Source organism: Girardinichthys multiradiatus, chromosome 23 (assembly GCF_021462225.1).
Source record: "Girardinichthys multiradiatus isolate DD_20200921_A chromosome 23, DD_fGirMul_XY1, whole genome shotgun sequence".
Lineage (NCBI taxonomy): Eukaryota > Metazoa > Chordata > Actinopteri > Cyprinodontiformes > Goodeidae > Girardinichthys > Girardinichthys multiradiatus.
In genome coordinates, this window is record NC_061815.1 from 11179179 (window position 1) to 11199895 (window position 20717).

The window sequence follows — 20717 nt, forward strand, 5'->3', positions numbered from 1 at the left end:
CTCACTCACAGGTGGTGGCAGAAGCAGGCATGGACAGGCAGGAAAAAACAGGCTTGGCGTGAACAATGAACTATGAACAGATACGTAGAGACCGTGGAGGCCGGCGGCGAAGGCGAAGACAAGGAGGCCGGCAGAGACGTAGAGATCATGGATCCCGCCGATGGCGCGGGAACCTGCAGGTTGTTCAGGTAACCTGCAATGACTGAACAGGAGTCCAAGAGACCGTCAACGAAGACGTGGGAGCCGGTCCAAGGAGCAGGCGGTCTGGAGGTCAGCCGAGCAGAGTAGAAGACCCTCGGGATGGCAGATCAGGAGGTTGACCATGGAGCATAGAAGACCCTCCAGGAACTCGGTGGAACTCTGGAGGCTTGGAGTCAGGCTTGGAGTCAGGCTTGGCCTTCACGGTGCTTGGCGATCTCTCAGAGATAAGAACAGAGCCGACGGGACCCTCGGAGACAGACGCAGAGTCTAGGGCACCCTCGGAGGCCAGAACAGCTGCTCCTTGAACCCCTCAGAAACCGGATCCGGCGGCACTTCCTCCTCGAACCCCTCGTCTCCAGTTTCAGAGGCCAGGATGAGGACTAATCTCTCCTTGTACTGCTCAGGAACAGGCTTAGACGGCAGTTCGTCCTCAAACCCTTCATCGCAGGGCTCAGGAACCAGGACGAGGACCAGTCTCTCACTGAACCCCTGGAAGGCCTTCAGACCAGGAGCAGAAGCTGAGGTGTCGCCGAGACCCTCAGTGGCTAGGGCAGGAGCTGAGGCGTCGCCGAGACCCTTGGTGGCGTGGGAAGGGGCTGAGGCGTCGCCGGAACCCCCAATGACTTGAGCCGAGGCGTCGCCTGGACCCCAATGATTTGGGCCGAGGCGTCCCTCTTCCGACGTCCTCTGTGGCATGTGGAGGAGGCTGAGGCAGACTTGGGCTGTACAATGGCGGCACTCTGGAGACTTTGTTCTGCAGACATGGTGACCGCTGAGCTGGAAACCTGGCACGGGCTGCTCGGCAGCAGCAGAGCCCTGGAGACCTGGCGTGGGCTGGACGGCAGCAGCGCTCTGAAGGCCTGGCATGGGCTGCTCAGCACCAGCTCCCTGGAGACTTGGAGAGGATGGAGGTGGGCGGCAGTAAAACTGCCTTACTACTGTCCGGTAATCATCCTCCATCTCTTTTTGTTGAACAAATAATGACAATAACTTATCTTTTGTTTGAATTTGTACAGCTGAGGTTCAATATCAATACTTTTTAGAACCTGGTAAAAATCACATTGTTGTTATCATGTCATGATACAGAAAACCCGAGACTTTGTTTTTGGGGACTTTCGGTTTTTAGTAAATGTAGATTGTGGATTACCATTGATTGATGAATATATTTTCAATTTGTCTGTTTGATGCAAAACCTTTTGAACCCTTCGGAGAAAACTGCCACTGGCTTAAGTTAAAAGCAGTGAGAAGCACATTGTCTAGTACATGTTGACACAAGGAAGGGTCACAGAGGTTCTCTGAAAAGGCCACCAAGCTATAAATTGATGGCAAGCCATTTCACCTCCCCATGAGTCAAGCACATGGTGTCCCACGGTCTCCATGGGAACGAATATGTCAAGACATGCTATCAACTGGAAGCAGTCTGGGTCATACAGGGTGTACCATTGTATATTCAGGGTCGTAGAGGAAGATTAACTCATTTAAGGAGGTAAAACCTTGGTGTCTGTGGAGAAGAAATGTAGGTACCTAATAGTAATGTAACATGTCATTTTAATTTACAGTATTAATAATTTAATTCATGAGCATATTATGGCTCTGCAATAGTTTACTGACATAACTAAACATCTTTCACTCACTGACTCAACACAAGGTACTTCACATAATATTTAAAACGTGCCAGACTTTTGTCTCGACCTGACTCTTAATAACATACATTAAGCAAGTCTGCTTGTCACATTACGGGATTGATTCTGTGGTACTAGTTCAGTTTTATGTCTTGAAAAAATTATCAAAGATATTATAGCCCTTTGTCACATTATTATCAGATATAAATTTATTTTAAAAGAATTTTTGATGATTGACCAACAGGATAGTATATTTGGTGAGGTACGAGAAAAAGGGTGCATGTTTTTATCTTATTTTTCACAAATAAAGCCCTGAAAAGTGTAGCATGCTTTAGGATTGAGCCCCCATGAGTCAGTACTTTGTAGTCTTTTGAGGTATGTATCTACCTGCTTTGCACATTTGAGACTGATATTTTTATCCATTGTTCTTTGCAAAATAACCAAAGCTCAGTCAAATCAGATAAAGAACATCTGTGAACATTTTATTTCATGACATGTCACCTGTTCTTAATTAGGTCCGGACTTTGACTGGGCCATTCTAACATATGAAAATGCTTTGATCTAAACCATAAACTACATCCCTCCAGTCCTGGTAGGTTATTTTGGGATTGCCCTATATTAGCCTCCCCCCATCTTCCTATTACTCAGATTGGTTTCCCTTTCCCTGTTGCAGAAAGCTTCCCCATGGTATGATTCTACCACTTCTATGTTTCACCATGAGGAGGTTTCATATAGGGTAATATTCAGTATTACTTTTCCCCCACACTTAGATATAGGCCAAAAAGTTTAATCTTGGGGCAAACTAAAAACGAGACTTGTTGAATGTTGTCTTTCAACAATAACTTTCCTCTTGCCACTCTTTCACAAAGGCATGATACAGTACATGAGTTATCATCGTCCTGTCAAAAGATTTTCTGTAAATCTCTGCAGCTCCTTCAGAGTTACATTAACTCTCTTCGTAGGTCTGTAGATGTTCCATAGTCTTTTCATATAACCTAACCCTAATTTAAAGTTTTCCACAACTTTCTCCCTGCTGTGTTACTAGGTCTTAATGGTGATATTTCTTCACTGATGTTCACTGAGGCCTGAGCTAACAGCTAGATTTATTCTGAAATTAAGTTGGACTATTTACAGAACTTCGAAAGCCACTTATTCACTAGGTGTCTTCTGAAAGCAACTGGTTGCTCTGAATTAAGGGGTGTCAAGAGTTGAAATGGCTGGAGAGCAGCAGTGGTGCAGGGGTAAAGCGTGCGGACTATATTCAGAGGCTTACTCCTCAGCACAGCTGTTGCAAGTCCGACTCCCGGCCCAGGTGACCCTGCTGCATGTCTTCCCCCTCTCTCCACCCCTTTCCTGTCAGCTTACTGTCACAAAAATTAGAAAAATAAAGGCCACTAGTGCAGCAAAAAACCTAAAGAGTGAAAAGGGCTGAATACAAATGAAACTCAATTTTTAAGATGGTTTTTGTAAGTAATTTAGAATACCTTTTGTTGTTTCTAAGCATTCATACACAACCTAGAGTTGGTATATTACAAAAAATCACATAATGACAAAAAAAAAATACAAGGAATTTGAATCTTTGCAAAGCAATTAAATGTCTTATTTAATTAAAATGAAAGGATTTATTTTCTGCTCCAGTGGCCCACAGCTTGGTGGTGAGAGATTTTGATCTTTGATCTGTTGATATTAGCATCCTCACGATGTTCACAGAGTCCGGGTCTTCCTCTGTGATCAGCAACATTCCGCTCGCCACCTAAAACGACTTTGTCATCTATTAATGGTGTTATTCGCAAAGTTTGAAAGACTTCTCAAACAACACGTACATCCACACTTTCCTTAAAAGGGTCACAAACGCTCTGCTGAACCATGTAATTTTTCAAACAATGTGTGACAGAAGCAGAGGACATGTTGAGCACTGTTGCCTCCTTTGCCATCTATGTCCTGTTTAATATTCACAGGTGAGAAAATGCATAGAGGAGCAGGTGACAGGCGGAAGTCATGTTTCCAAGTGCAAAGCACCGTGAAAATGTAATTTTTTTTTTCTTCCAGCAGGTAGTCACACCTGTTGTACAGGTCCTTCTCAAAATATTAGCATATTGTGATAAAGTTCATTATTTTCCATAATGTCATGATGAAAATTTAACATTCATATATTTTAGATTCATTGCACACTAACTGAAATATTTCAGGTCTTTTATTGTCTTAATACGGATGATTTTGGCATACAGCTCATGAAAACCCAAAATTCCTATCTCACAAAATTAGCATATCATTAAAAGGGTCTCTAAACGAGCTATGAACCTAATCATCTGAATCAACGAGTTAACTCTAAACACCTGCAAAAGATTCCTGAGGCCTTTAAAACTCCCAGCCTGGTTCATCACTCAAAACCCCAATCATGGGTAAGACTGCCGACCTGACTGCTGTCCAGAAGGCCACTATTGACACCCTCAAGCAAGAGGGCAAGACACAGAAAGAAATTTCTGAACGAATAGGCTGTTCCCAGAGTGCTGTATCAAGGCACCTCAGTGGGAAGTCTGTGGGAAGGAAAAAGTGTGGCAGAAAACGCCGCACAACGAGAAGAGGTGACCGGACCCTGAGGAAGATTGTGGACGATTTCAGACCTTGGGGGACCTGCGGAAGAAGTGGACTGAGTCTGGAGTAGAAACATCCAGAGCCACCGTGCACAGGCGTGTGCAGGAAATGGGCTACAGGTGCCGCATTCCCCAGGTCAAGCCACTTTTGAACCAGAAAGAGCGGCAGAAGCGCCTGACCTGGGCTACAGAGAAGCAGCACTGGACTGTTGCTCAGTGGTCCAAAGTACTTTTTTTGGATGAAAGCAAATTCTGCATGTCATTCGGAAATCAAGGTGCCAGAGTCTGGAGGAAGACTGGGGAGAAGGACATGCGAAAATGCCAGAAGTCCAGTGTCAAGTACCCACAGTCAGTGATGGTCTGGGGTGCCGTGTCAGCTGCTGGTGTTGGTCCACTGTGTTTTATCAAGGGCAGGGTCAATGCAGCTAGCTATCAGGAGATTTTGGAGCACTTCATGCTTCCATCTGCGGAAAAGCTTTATGGAGATGAAGATTTGTTTTTTCAGCACGACCTGGCACCTGCTCACAGTGCCAAAACCACTGGTAAATGGTTTACTGACCATGGTATCACTGTGCTCAATTGGCCTGCCAACTCTCCTGACCTGAACCCCATAGAGAATCTGTGGGATATTGTGAAGAGAACGTTGAGAGACTCAAGACCCAACACTCTGGATGAGCTAAAGGCCGCTATCGAAGCATCCTGGGCCTCCATAAGACCTCAGCAGTGCCACAGGCTGATTGCCTCCATGCCACGCCGCATTGAAGCAGTCATTTCTGCCAAAGGATTCCCGACCAAGTATTGAGTGCATAACTGTACATGATTATTTGAAGGTTGACGTTTTTTGTATTAAAAACAGTTTTCTTTTATTGGTCGGAAGAAATATGCTAATTTTGTGAGATAGGAATTTTGGGTTTTCATGAGCTGTATGCCAAAATCATCCGTATTAAGACAATAAAAGACCTGAAATATTTCAGTTAGTGTGCAATGAATCTAAAATATATGAATGTTAAATTTTCATCATAACATTATGGAAAATAATGAACTTTATCACAATATGGTAATATTTTGAGAAGGACCTGTACACACACATTATACTTTTTTTGGACTGTTTCACATACATGCCAGACGTATTGTGTCCCACCACCAAATCAGTTCTGGTGTTCCAATCATTTCCATAGCTGCAGGTGTACAAAGTTTGGTGTGGAGAAACTTGACTGGCCTGCACAGAGTCCTGACCTCAACCTTCTTAAACACCATTGTTATGAATTAGAGTGAACGCTGCAGTTCTGATTTTCTCATCTAACTATGAATACACTCCTAACCTTGTGAATGATGTTTATAGAATATTTACATTGCAATTGTTGGGAACGGTGGGTCCATCAACAAGTTGGACCTTATAGATTAAGACAATGAGGTCATCAAAGTTCATGGAAATGTAAAAGTAGAGAGACAAATACTTTTAGCAACATAGTGTATGTCTTGTGCACTAGTAGAACAGGTCTTGATGATTACTTTTGTCTTCTGCTCTCTTGACTATGTGAGAGAGAGAAAAAAAAGAATTTCTTCAATGTATTTTCATGCCAACTGACTAATCATCTCAGTTTGATGAACATGTTTACACTGGTCTGTGTTGAGGCCTGTGAAATGACATTCTCTGTTTAGTTCTGGTGGTGGTGTTTCAGATAAAGCAACGCAACAATGAAACCATTTTCAGTGTCCTGCATTGGATGTGTTTGTTGAGAAAGCCCAGAATGACTGCTGCGAGCTGCTTCATGGATCTCTGAGCTCATCATTTTGAGATGCTCCAGGCAGATACCTCCAAGCTGTTGCAGCACGTTTTGATAACCTCCAAGCCCCATGTTTGAGCATTTGGGGTCACAAGTCACATCATACATAAAGATATTCAGAGCACCATCAGCGGGTCAACTGAACATTTTGTTTATGGGAACGTATGGCATTCTCTCCAAACACAATATTAGAGTAATGGTGGAAAAAAGTACAACCACTTTTAGCTCTAGGGTGTGATGTATCAGGACATCATTCTAATTTTCTGGTCTTTACTAAATTAGAAATGTATTTATATCTAACCTCAAGTGTGCAAAAACCCAGAACAGGTATTAGACTCTCAGTATATATACAACAAGAATGAAGAGACACATTAAAACAGATGTGTGTGAACAACAGGAACTCTACATAGTTTCCAGAATCACCCTTAACCCTTTATGACCTACCATAGAACAAGCTCGCCAGAGCATATTTTTAGATTTGTACATGCTGTAGAGCCATTTTTTGGAGCATTTCAATTTGCTATACATCAATACAACCATTACATCCTGAATTTTAATATTTTTAGTAATAACTCCATATTAACCAAGTAAATTGCTAAAAAGTGCAATTAACCACCAGAAAAATTTAAATCGTTTTTGTAAAAAAGTTGTACAAAACCCTTTCAAACCACAGGAAATTTGTTTGGAGTGTGTCCATAACTTCATTTTTGAAACACACACATTTTTATGAACAGAGACAAAAACAAACATAAAATGTACATTGTAAACAGTTTGCGAAAAGATAATATGTACATCAAAATAAACAATTTACAGAAGTGTAATCAAATCTCTAAGTGTACCAGATACCTATGAGCACACATATATGTTCATAAGACAATCTTCAAACATTAAAAAGTGCAAAAAATAACGAAAATGAAAGTGAAAGTGCGAGCGAAGTTTACCACGTAAAAACTATAACTTCTGGGGAAAAAAAGACCACTCCTGGGAAAAAACAGCCAGGAGATGACATCACTTCCGGATGTTGTGGGCATTGGTGTGAAAGAAAACCATGTGATAGTTCATCCACCAATGTCATCACGCATATTCCGATGTAGGAAGTACTGTTAGGACTTGTGCAGCGTAGGAACCCAGAATGCAGACTAGCAGGCAGCATGACGGTATGTGCAAAAGGATTTAATTAACAAAAAACTCACTCATAGAAGAGGCAGGAATAAAACAATAAACGGGCAGGCAAGACAGGCTTGGCATGAAACAAAAAACAAGACATGAGCATGATCCAGAAAACAACACTTGAACATGATGTGAAAAAACAAGACATGAGCATGATCTGAGAGCAAGACTTGAGCATGATTAGAAAATGATTCTGCGATGAATAACTGAACAGGTGTGTATTTATGGAGCATGACCAGGTGAAACAAGAAGACAGATTAACTAGGTGCAGGTGATTGACAGTTGATTGACAGGACAAAACGTGGCTTGAGCAGAACAGAAACTCTTGAATACAAACTAACAGAAACTAGAAAAACATGAAACTAAAGCATAACCAGGAAAATAATAAACAGAAGCATGATTCAAAAACTTTAAGAAGCATATATGAAAAAAAAAAAAACAGAAACCAAACAACCCCAAATCATAACAAGTACACTGCGGTCTGGATTTTAATGTTTGTTTTTTGCGATTTTTTACTGCAATCCTGCAACTATTTCTTGAAAGAAAAAACTGTGCTCTGGGATACGTGGTGAGTAGAATATTTAAGTTGAACTCTCTGGTTTCATTTGCAAAAACAAGTATTGTTCTAGCTTATTTGGTCACAATTCTCCAGGCGTTTAAAAATAGATATGCAAATGAGAGTGCCGGTGCTCCCGCCGGTCATAAAGGGTTAATGGAAATAACCATAAGTAGTGAGTTTCTCATATTAGTATAGTACACAGCTCTCTTAAGGTCCCACCACAGTGTTTGAATTAGGTTGAGGTCTGGAATATGACTGGATCAGTGTAACACCTCAATGCTTTTCTTTTTCAGGCCTTGTGGTAAAGATTTTCAGATGTGTTTTGAATAATTGTCTCATTGTTGGCCCAGTATGGGACAATTTTTAGCAATCAAAACGTTGGTCTCACGTTTTACTTGAAAATACCTTGTTGAAAAATTATTCAAACTGTCCTGCAACTTTTAGATACAGCACATCGCTAGTCCAACCCACCAAAATCGGATCAGCATGCAGTCGAGTCCAAATGACCTAATTATTTGATTCAAAAGGTTTCAGGACTTTCGTCCATAAAGTATTGTGCTGCCATAATCTTTTCAGCCCTAATTCTTAAATTGTCTTTTATTTTTACTGTCATTAACATTTAACATGCTAACCAAGGCATGCAGGGTCTGAGGTTTGACTCTTGGGTTTTTGCAAATTTCTCTGACCATAGCAAGATCTGACCTTCTGTTGAATCTGGTGGTACATCGACTGCTTGGAAGATTGGAAACTGTCTTAGATGTTTTCATGACTTAATAATCTTTTTCATTAGAGAAAGATGGAATTCATGACTGGAAAAGGCCTTATAAGCCATCTCAAGTTTATTTGCAGCAACAATTGTTTCTCTACCTACAGTTGTGTAGATCATTAGCAGCAGTAATCTTAGATTGGAACAAATTCTGGTTTCCGTTTTAAATGTTCTGATAAAAAAAAAGCCATCTGTCAGAGCTGACAAGCTGATGAAAGAACACAGAAAGACCACCAAAATCACTTTGTCAGAAATAGAGTATTCTATTCAGAGTTTTACAGCACGTCAGCTTTTTCTAACCCACAGTGCTTCCAGTGTGAAACATTGGAGGATCTGAACACAGCAGGTTGTAATTAATGGGATAAATGACCATTAATATAAAAATATCTACATTGATGACAACAATGTTATTTCACTAAAGAGTTACCCTCAAAAATTCAGTGTACAATATCCAAGTTTGACAGTTATTGCTTGAATGTGAAATGTATTAGAACGCCACCTCCATGACTGCTTCCAAACTAAAGTTAGGGATTTTCTTTTGACTTGCCCTTTAGCAGCAGAACTAGAAAGAAATGTGAGATTTAGCTTTCACAGCTTGCTCCCATGTGTTTGCTGTTTTTCCCTGATGAGTCACCCAGGCTCAGAGAAGGACACAAGGGTCACAATGCACTTTTCCTTTCATGTACACAAGGTTCTTTATATGCGCTCACCTATTCAGACTTACAGTTTGCCCTTTTGGAGAGATAAAAGCTCAGTTCCACACATCCAGATGGTATTTTGGACACAGAACTGTAATGCTGTGGAGCAGCTATCACAACAACGAAACCTCTTGGGTACGGGTACTCTGATCTGGCTCCTTCTTAAGATTTTCTTAGTTTTCCTTTCCTCATTAGAGTTTGTTTAAAAAAGTCCTTCTGAGGCTGAAAGACACATTTTACTTCAGCATAATCAAAGAAAAATATGTCTCTTTTCCTAAAGACATGTTTGTTTTTCATGAATTCTGCATCAGGGTTAATTCCATGCTAGACTTGTGTTGTTTTCTTAGGTTTCGCTGGAGGCATTTCTTTGAACACTTGCAGAGAAAATGTTGACAACTGAAATCAAATGCTAGATGGGTGAGGGTGGAGAACCTGCGATCGTAAATCTTTAGCAGTTCTCTAGTGTTCTATTTGGCATACCGATCTATGTTGAAGTCTCGTCCTTTCTGTATACGTTTGTCACCCCTGATGTTGACTGGCATTGACTGCTGTCTGTCTGTCTGTCTGTCTGTCTGTCGGCAACTCTTTTCCAGCCGAGATGATGTCTTCATTAATGAATTCATTTCAGCATAGGCCACATCATGGCAGTCTGACTGTGCATTTTGAGAGCTTCAAACCTCCTCTCCACAGCTTCCTCCATACACAAATAAAAGTGGTAATAGCATGGCAGGATAAAGATGCATATAAGGGGAAAACACCATGAGAACATACATAATGCTCATATACTTTGAGACTGTTTGATTAGAATCCTTGAAACTGGCATGAAGTCCTTTTTCTTGTTTAGGTTTATCGAGGCAGCAAGGACACACATGGGAATGATTTGACTGATCCTGCCTTTAAACCTGTAGTGTGATGTGGGCATTGAGTGTGATCCTGTGAACTGATCCATGGAAACTGAGTGTGTGGAGTGACACACACATTGGGTCAAACTTCAGTGTCTAAAGTTAAGTATCTAAACGAGAAAAATATTACTGTACTAAACCTACAATGACAATAAAGGAGTGCTTTTAACCCTTTCCCATATGGTACATTTGCAGTTTTGGTCATTTTGTCCCCAACCTTTTCAGGTTAAACAAAGAAACACACATTTTAAACTGACTGGGCTTTATTTTAAACCCCTCCTGGGATCATTATGTACCCACTAGAGGCTGACATTTTTTCGGGAGTCCCACGGGTCACGGGATTCCCATGGGAATCCCGCGGGACGGGAGACAGCATCAGTAAAGATCACGTGATTGGGACGGTACAGGATAAAACATGAACGGGAGCAGACGGGAGCGGGAGCTAACCAATAGGAGGGAAAACAAACTAGGATCAATTGTCTTTGGAAATGTAAAACTGAGACTTGTTATAAACTTTAAGAAAAAAAACTTGGATTGACGCCGCCATTGTGTAGTTTTTTTTCCAAGAAGTCTATACTATAATGCGAGTCAAACGAACTACATGACCCACAAGCCAACAGTGCTTCTGCTCGATGTTCTCCACCTGCGTTCAGGATGGAGGGAGCAAACGCAGGTGGAGAACTGGACGTGGTAAAATTGGACTTGCAACGTAAAGTCAGAAGTAAGGACTTATCTATTAAACTCATAGAGCTGACAGGAAAGTCGCAAATATTACCGAAGTTCAGGAGAGTTGAATGTAGCGGTGTTAACACGCAGTATGCTGCTTGTAAAACGTGTTTAGTCGTAATCAAATTCACCAGTGATTAAAGGACACTTTTAAGGCAGATTCTGGATTAAATCAGCCCTGCATCTCTTCATTCGTCAAACCAAAAGTACCATCATGTGTCAAGTCTCATCTGACCAACAAAACTGCTCCATGTGTGCTAAAGATTTAAGAAATAAGGTACAGAGCCCGCGAAGGGACATGGAGGAATTATTTTTTATTTTGCGTCCCCACGCAATACTTTTGTGTTCGGCATTTTGGAACAGCAGCACAGATGACAAACTGCTCATAAAACAAACAACGCTGATATGGGATTGATATGGTTTATTTATCATATGCAGGTTAACATGCAGTAAACAATGCGATTAAATGCTTAGGATAAGAAGAACCGTTCAAATCACGATAAAAACAAACACTAATGGCGTGGTGTGCAATGGTGTGCAAAAAAAAAAAAGTACACATTATGCAGCAGTAATAAGCAAATAAAGTGTCACAGATGTGGTTTCATGCAGTTTTATGGTCCAGAGTTCAGTAGTTTGTTTGACAGCTTGTGGATAAAAACTGTCTTTTAGTCTGATTTGAAGATAGTTTTATTTAAGGCAGATTTCAAAATAAAACTCAATAAATCTCAAAATGGGTGTAGTGTTTGTTCCATTTTTGCAGTTATCTGGTTTGGAAACTATTCCACAAGGTATTGCGAGATAACGCAAAGACTATTGCGTGAGAACGCAAAAAGAAAAAAAATCCCTCATGTCCCCTCGCAGACTCCGTAGAAAGGCTTCATCAAGGGAAGATATTAAATAAATATGTTGTGAAATAGAAAAAAAAATTATGTACCATTAAATGTACAATTTATTTAATACATCATTAAATATTAAGTGTAATTACGTCATGTCGTCTTTAAAATTATACTTAATTATTCAGTGGCACATTTAATTGCATAATAGTCCATTTCATGATATGGTGGTACATTTATTGTTTCTAATGATGTATTAAATAAATAAATGGTACCTTTAATGTAACGGCACATTTAATGTTACATTTCTTTCATGTTACATTTACTTCACTTATGGGACATTCACAACATTTATTTATTTAATGATGATTTTATTGTATTAATTTTGTCCAGTTTGACCCTCCATTCTTGATGCCTGTATATGAGGTCATGTCAGAATTTAAATCAGGTGTTCTGGAGCAGACACACATCTAAAACCTGCAGGGAAGAGGTCCCTGAGGACCAGGGCTGTGAACCATTGAGGTACAGTTTCTAAATTATGAAGGTAATGCCTTTTTGCACTTTTGTTCAACAAGAACAGTTCTCTTGCTAAGTGCATTTATTCTTTTGTTTCAGCAACTTGAAACACAAAAGTAATGTCATTGTTCAAAGGAAACAATCACTTAATAAATGAGTAAAATACAACTATGTACATTTTGTTTATTCAGCTAAGATAGGCATGGTCTGTTTCCTTGTTTGATATTTTATTATTTCTTCATTATTATTCTTTTTACTTTAACTGGCCTTTACTACAGTTAAAAACAGGGACCTAACTGGTCCTTCAAATAAATTGCCAAAAGACTAAATGAAGAAAACAAAAATGGGAGTGGCACAGGAGTGGGAGTTGTTCTAAATGGGAGTGGGAGTCAATTTACCAGGAGTGGGACGGGACAGGATTTTTTTCGTTATGCTGGCCTGGGATTGGGATGGGACAAGACATGTTTCTGTGGGAGCAGGATGGGACAGGAGAGAAAATCCACTCCTGTGTCACCCTCTAGTACCCACTTAGTGTGCTGCATTAATATCAGAATTAGCAAAAACTTCATTGCCAAGTAGTGTTTCACACGTATGAGGAATGGTAAGGTGCTACACAAAGACAAACATGACATAAGTTGACATAAATAAATTTGAAAATATATTGACAAAAATAATAACACGTTGTATAGGAATGTTATGAGAATGAGAATATGGTAATGTGATTCCAATAAATAATGTCTTCCGTTAAGAGGTTATTCTGGGTTATTTTAGTTTGGCCAGGTGTTTTTTTTTCTCATTTCATAAGAATTTCATAAAAGCCATCTGGGCCAACTGCTGTAATCTTGTGACTTTGGTTTGCTTCTGTCACTTTGGTTTTTAGTTGTAATATTTATATAACATCTTATCATTATGTATGTTTCTGTTCATTATTGTTCACTTTGGACCTGTTAAGTTGGTGGGTACATTCCTTATCTGTCACCTGTCAGATAACCCAGGAAAGAGTGGTAACATTGTGGTGTGGGAGGAGTTTTACGCCTGAATGGAGAGTAAAGTGTATGTCGGCAGCATGAGATTAGATTTCATCCATGTTGCAGTTGTTACCTGGGTCCACCCTGTTAAGATTTTATTGCCTCTCTTGGGCATTAAGGTTGCAAGTTATCAGCTTTTTATCCATTATAAATGCCTACTTCACCTACCTCCTGTCTGTCTTTGCTTAGGTCCTTCACACAAACCTATGGCAACAACATGGAATCGGAGTCAAAATCAATGAAAATGCAGTATAATATAAAATCTTTTAAAGAATACACATTAACTTCCGTTACACATGACTTCAACATTTTGTATTTATAATCTCCATAGATCAAAACTTTAATGAGAGAGAAAAAAACTTAATCCTCAAAGGTTTTAACTAATAGGAACAAAATGAAAGGTGGATGGAACAAACTGGCAACATGCTGTTACAAAAATTATTCATTAAATTCGATTAATGATTAAGTTTTGTATAACCCATCAATGTTATGGTTTGCAGGGTTGAGGATTACCTACATACATGAAATGGTGTTATGTAATTTAATTACAACATAAAAGTTACTGTAATGGTTGCTTATGGGGCTGTAACGCTGTGGTCAGAATCCTCATACTAGTCCTCATATTATGCCTGATTGATGTATGCCTCCAGGTGTATTGTGACTGAACAGATTTATATATTTTAAAACACTGATTTTAGCAACACGTTTTCGGTGTGAACTACCTTGATACTTTCTGAAGACAGAATGGATATTCATTCTGGTAGCAGTTATTCCAACCCCACCCCACTTTGACTAGTATTTCTTTCTCCTCTGCATTCAGACGTTTCAAGCATTTCCATTTATTCTATCAGCTTTACCTATATTCCACTAAAAACATACACCTTGTTTGCCAGAGAGAACATTGTGAAGATGTGAGAATAAACTTCATTTCATCTTTAGACCATATCTTTCTCTCTACTTCATTTGCTGACTCCATCTCTCTAGTTAAAGGTACCCCAGCTACCACCAGTTTATCTTTTGGCAACATTAAAACTTCTCATTCTGGTACAGTTCTCTTATTTTAAGACTTCCCTTCTCATCCCTACAAGTGCCACTTGTCATTAATATTGCATATTTCTGTTTGCTTAATCAATGAATTACGCGTATGATACAATAAAACTTGTAAGCTACCGATCAAGTTTTATCAGTTACTTTTTCCTCCAATAAGTGGCCATTTCAATTCACATAACACAGGTGTAGCATATTAAGTTAACATCATCAAGAGATGATGATGAACTAACAGTCTTCCCATTCACCCGCTTGCTTATCTTAAATGTCACCACTGTCTACAACTGTATATCTGGACACTTGCTAGTTGTTATTATGCATCATCCCATGATTCAACTAGCATTTGCAAAATGTAAGCGCTTGCATTACAAGGCCGTTAGTTTGACAATATTGTTTGTTCTACAAACTCTTGATAGATATCTTACATTAGTCAATTCCCAAAACATTTTATTTAGGAATTAATGTTATAAAATTATTACATATGAGGGCCATCGTATAGAAAAAAGTTATTTCAGATCCAGACAGAAATACACAGGAATATAGGCTGTTTTTAGCCAGTCTAACCTATGCTCTTGCTGCTCTACTGGCTTCCCAAGGGAATCTGAACAGTTATATGCAGCGTGAATACATAGTGTGATATATTTTTACAACTGCCACCCACATAACACACAACATTGATTCAAAGCCTGGTGTTGGTAAAAGCAGATGAATGATAATCTCCATGGTATGTCAAAAATAACGCCAAACTGAATGCAGCCATATGTCATGAAGCAATTAGAAAATTACATTGAAAACTGGCTCCCATCCAGAAGAACATTCCATTTCTTGCCATGTACTTGTATTTTCTAATTTGTGGTTCCTAATAAATGCCAATAAGTTGTAGTGCACAGTAGACCTTACCATGAGGTATTCTGTCTTCCACACAAAGACTTTATCATTACATCTTGATTAGCACACTGTGCATTTACACATTTAATCTGAACACTTATTGTGTTTGACAGAATAACCTTGGTGTCAGAGCTGCTCTCTGTCCATCTCACCAGGACATCGATACCACACAGAGTTAGTGTACAGGGGAAACCAATTACTACAGTAATCCCGTTCCAACATTTTTGCAGACAGCCTAATATGGACTATTGGAGATCAGGTATGGTGAACATCAGCCACCATTATACTTATTCTTTGCCCCTGGACTCTGCAACAGGTGGGTTTCACAACAGAGCAATTAATTATCATGGGCTCCATTGAGCTATGTTTATGAATTTAAACATTTACAAATTAAATTAATCTAAATCAGTTTAAAGAGTGTCACATTAGTCCAGAGGGTGTAAACATTGCGGATCAACCGTCAACGTACTGTATTTACTAAGTATTTCCTGAATAGTTTTTCCTATTTTTGTCTGTAGTACCAATTCTAGATTTATGAGATGTGAAATTTTTGCCTATACAGTATCCTGGTCAGATACTTAATTCAAGTTCACAAAATCAAAACCATGTATAAGCTTGAAAACTTTAAAGTACGGGTAAATAACTCACTAAATTTCATCATTAATACACTTAACAATGATATTCAGGACACATATTTTTATTCCTGACAGCAATATTTTATCCCAACTGGAGTTTCTTTTTCAAGAGCCTTAACATGCTGCTCTAACACAGTTGATTTTGTTAAGAAGGCTAAACTAATACTCTGACAGCATTTCAATTAAAAAGAGCAAAGCTTTATCATTCTTATGTTTTTAAACATCTATCCGACTTGCTACATACAGCAGTTTGGTGAAGTGCTTGGCTAATGTTTCAATGCCTATTCCATATTTTAATATGACTCGTTAATTGTTCATTTTAGTGTGGTTCCAGTTAATCACATGTGGATAAAACCCACAGAATAAGTCATTCTCCTGCTAATGAGAGTTATTGTTTTGCTGTCTTCAAATAAGCAGAAAACAGCAACTCACATGACAGACATGAGGCACATTTATGTTGATCTACAGGTAAGACTGTTTAGATTCTCAATGCAGAATCAGTTAATGTTTTATGATTTTCCACTCAATGGCCTTGCCAATCCAAAAAAAGTCATAAAGGAGCTATATGTATGCTGCACACATTATCTGCTACATGATGTGCACTCATCTTGGAAACCATCTTTGATCTGTTCCAGAACAAGGAGTGAGAGATTTCACCTTCGTTTTATTTCCATACATTACCTTTCTCAGATCGCACAGATCACAGGGTAACTTAGACCGAGGTTCGCCTGTGATCTCACTCATTGATATGTCATAGTCATAAAACAGGTGATTGTGCATATGGGTTTCTCTTATATATGAGCCAATTACCTACCAAGCTGTCACTGGTAGAAAACGTAAAAAGAAAGAACGATGTTGAAAATATAAGGAAGGATTTTAATGAAGATAGGAATATGAAGAGTGTATTTCTCATGATATGTGACATTAATCTAATCTAATTTTTTTTATTTTGTACAAAGTCTACTATGTGTGTGTGATGTGCTTACTTGTCAAGTGAGTTTTTTTTTTTTTTTTTTTTGCAGTTACTGGGAAAAACTTTTACAATGTTTGAATTTAATAATTACCCATCAAAATGTGTGTGGGTTTTTGTTTTGGTTTTAATGTGAGTTTCTGTTTGGGTGGGTTTTGTTTTGAATAATGGGAAAATCCCCTATGTTTTAGACTGGTTTTAGCTGAGAAACAATGTGTGGTGTACCTGTCCTCTGTACTGTTGAGGTGCTCAAATGTCCAGAAGCAAGAAATGCACCAGCAAGGAAATGTGCACCCTGCCTTGATTAGGCTGATGAGCTCCACCTGTGGAGGTGTCATGCAAAACAAGGTCAGAGAGACCATAGAGAGGATACACCGTTTTTTTGTGTGTTTTTGAAGAAAACAACCTTCAGCTAAACCACAAATGGTTTGTACCTTTGAAACCTCATCTTTTAAATAAAACCTTTGGCTGGGCTGGCAGTCCTGTGGGTCACTGCATGGAGCTGCTGGGTAAACCAAATGAGATGCTGCAACCAGGAGGGCTCAGTGAAGATCCAGGTGAGCTAACCATAGTATTATTTTCTTCTAACTGCCTAAACCAGTCCTTAAAGCCATTATTTTCACTCTATTTACTTTATGAATGAAGACAGACAAGGTGGGGTCATTAAAAGAATCAGAAATAAAATGCGAATTAAAGCTGTCAAGTTGAGGTGAAACATGTTGGGAGACACAGAAGGGGAAAAAGATGAAGGACATGGAAGGGTAACATTTCCACATTTCCATATTTCCACAAGACAACAGATAGCCACCAGGGTATGACATCTGTGACTGTGTCAACAATGAGGCAAATGCAGTATTTTGGTGTATGTGCTGCAAAGGTGTGTGTGTGAGAGTAAGTACATGTGAGTGAGAGACCTTCCAAGATGTGTCGAATGGGGAAAAAGACAGGTCAGGCTGCAGGTCAAACCTATCTGGATCTAGTAAATGAGATCTCCTTGCGTCAGCATTTACTGGAACACAAGAATGAAAAGCACACATAAATGGTGTATACATCAGCCGCTGTATAATAACTTCTTTACTATCATTTTTACTCCAAGTAGTTATTATACTGCCTCCTATATTGAAACTGTGTATTAAGTTGATCCTCTGTTGCCAGTTAGAAATAATAAAAAACAAAACAAATCACACAATCATAGACCACTCAGTGGATTATAATCCTTTCGCACAAATATTCACTACAAACAATGTGTGTGGAGGAGCTTTGTTAGGCCCGACGCCACCAGCTGAATCTTGCGGTCCATTTGTAACAAGATGATGCCCAAATATGCAAATCAGTTGGATGTGTTCACACAAACGAGCCGTGCAAAGTCGAAGTGTATGTGTGTATGAACGAATAGGTATGTTTATTGTATAGGTGGAAACGTGTGATAGAGAAATGATAAATCCCTGGAAGTCTTTAATATCTGATGTAACTGAGGGGCAAGGTCTGTTATGATTGTGTTGTATGATTAACATCAACCTGTCAAGGGACTACAGGTTGAAATTAGCATCTTTTGCTATAACCTGGCACCATGCATATTTCCTATTTTTAGGTCAATGTATTGTTGTGCACTGTCCCTGTACAAATAAAAAACAATCAATCAATCAAGCGGAGCAAAAAGGGCAAAATATAGTCAACGACATTGTTGACTTTGTCGGCCTTCTACACATCAAAGTCAGAGGAAGCATTATGATTAGCCAGCTAGCCTTACCTGTAGCAAAACACCAAGTAGATTTAAAAACAAGGAAGGAGTGAAGACAAGAAGTTTGACACATACCAGCTCTGATCCAGGTGGAGAAGCAGGAAGAGAACCACAACAGGATGACTTATAGAATTTTACTTATTAACAAATGCTAAAAAAAAAATTCATAGATTTAAAAAAATAACACTGAATAAAGTTAATTGATGATGATAAATACCATTTCAATTTATTGGTAAAACCTTTAAAAACTTAAACAGTAACATATTAACTTTCCGAACAAAGTTTAAATAAATGTATTTGTAGAGCATAATAAAAAATATCATCTGACTGAATTATATCAGTGTTTAACTTCCACCCTTCGGGGAAACCCAGCGGGAGCATGAAAACGATGAGCCCTCCCCCGGTCTTGCGCGCTGACAGATGGCGAGCAGATATTTCAGGTTTACACAGTTCCATTCTTGCCAAAAAAACATTGTAAAAGTTAATTTTGTTTTACAGAAAGCGCAATATATCTGACTTAATTCACAGCTTTTCTCTCTTTTCTGCCATGGCTATTTCTGTTTCAACAATTGGTTTCGAAACGCAATGGATCGTGGGATATGGTGGGTCACAAAGAATATGCCGGATTCCTCCTTCAAATCTGGGGAAAATGATGCATTTGTAGGCCGCATTTGGAGGAGCCTTACAATTTGGACAGCCTCTGTCGCATCGCTGTGATGTATTAGGCCCAAAATGTGGCCTTCGAAGGATGCAGCCCCTGAAGTTGGACACAGCCTGTGTCAGTGGAGAACTCGGCATTGTAACAATGCTGGCTGCTGTTGGATATTTATATTGGGTGAACTGAATTGTGATTGGCTAATGGACAACCAAGCAGCAGATGATTCAAATAAACCAGGGGAGCAGAATTATCTCTCCAGCCACTCTATGAAATACTCAGGACCGAAGATCCTTAGTTAAAATAAAAAGTGACACTGTACTTCTTAGGGCTTGTTTTTTCAATAATTGCTTTCTTCTACACTTTATCCTATGAACATCTGAGGCCATCACAGAATGGAACAGTTTTATTTATACATTTATACGGGGCTTAAATTAGATGATTAAATCAACTGGTTGCACTGGATTTCATGTAGGTGGTCTTTGAAAAACTTAGCTACGGCCACACATCAAACACCATCTGCCTTCCGCTCTGCGGCCACACGTGCGTGTCTCAGGCACATTAACGAGACAGTCTGTCTGCAGTCCAGCAGAGTTGGGCAACTGAGTTGTCCAAGTTTCTGCAGTTAGTCCGTTTACCCAGGAGATGTTTTAACTCCCAACTTAAGTTTGCAATGCAAGAAATATCCGCTGAAGTGACTGAAATTCACGGTGTAATACGTTTATTAATTGTTTGACGACAGGGACTCACTTGCGTGTGATTTGTAAGAGCGTTATCATGTTTCCCTTGTTAGTTTAGCTTACAATAAGCACGATAACAGTTAAAGAAAACTTTAGCTATGAAAACATTTTCTGGTATGCTGTTTTTAGGGGCTGCAGTTTTACTGAATGGTCTATATGATCAATATCATGCCATGGACCCAATAAAACCACATTCCATCTGTTCGGTCACATTGGAAAATTAATAAATTGGCTGCCTTGAGAATAGGATTTCTAAATATAACTGCTGATGTGACCTGTATGAATGTGATCATTTCTGGTTTCATATTGCTATAGACGTAGGTAAGAAGTGGGCTAATTTTTCCAAATCTTAATGCTTGCACATGGCAGATCACAATGAAAAGTAAATTTAAAGTGGAGACATTTCCAGTTTCTTTGGCAAAAAAATGAGGTATGAGAAAGAGGAGACTGAGATTTGAGGAAGGACAAATGATGCAGTAACCAGGAGGGTCACAGGTGAAGGAGGCCACTGAAAGTGCAACAGGAGAAGAAATGAGAGAAGATGAGATTTCAAAGTCAGAGAAAGACGACTGTGCCTTCCTTCTCTCCTTTATCAATTTCCTCTGCACTGTCAGGGAATCCAGCCTATGCAGCTGTGCC

At 39.3% G+C, this 20717-nt stretch overlaps 1 protein-coding gene across 5 annotated transcripts in view; it reads left to right on the plus strand.

Moving 5' to 3' along the window:
- The window catches only part of il1rapl2 (interleukin 1 receptor accessory protein-like 2), a 636383-nt gene that overhangs the window by 221146 nt on the left and 394520 nt on the right, over positions 1–20717 (plus strand). For 3 of the 5 annotated variants that reach the window (XM_047353890.1, XM_047353891.1, XM_047353895.1), the window contains exon 1: positions 17247–17499. The exons of the other annotated variants lie outside the window; for them this stretch is intronic. In XM_047353890.1, the coding sequence (XP_047209846.1) occupies positions 17439–17499 (61 nt within the window). In that variant the 5' untranslated portion in view covers positions 17247–17438. Of the gene's footprint in view, positions 1–17246; positions 17500–20717 lie in introns of those variants that run through there. 5 annotated transcript variants of the gene reach the window in all.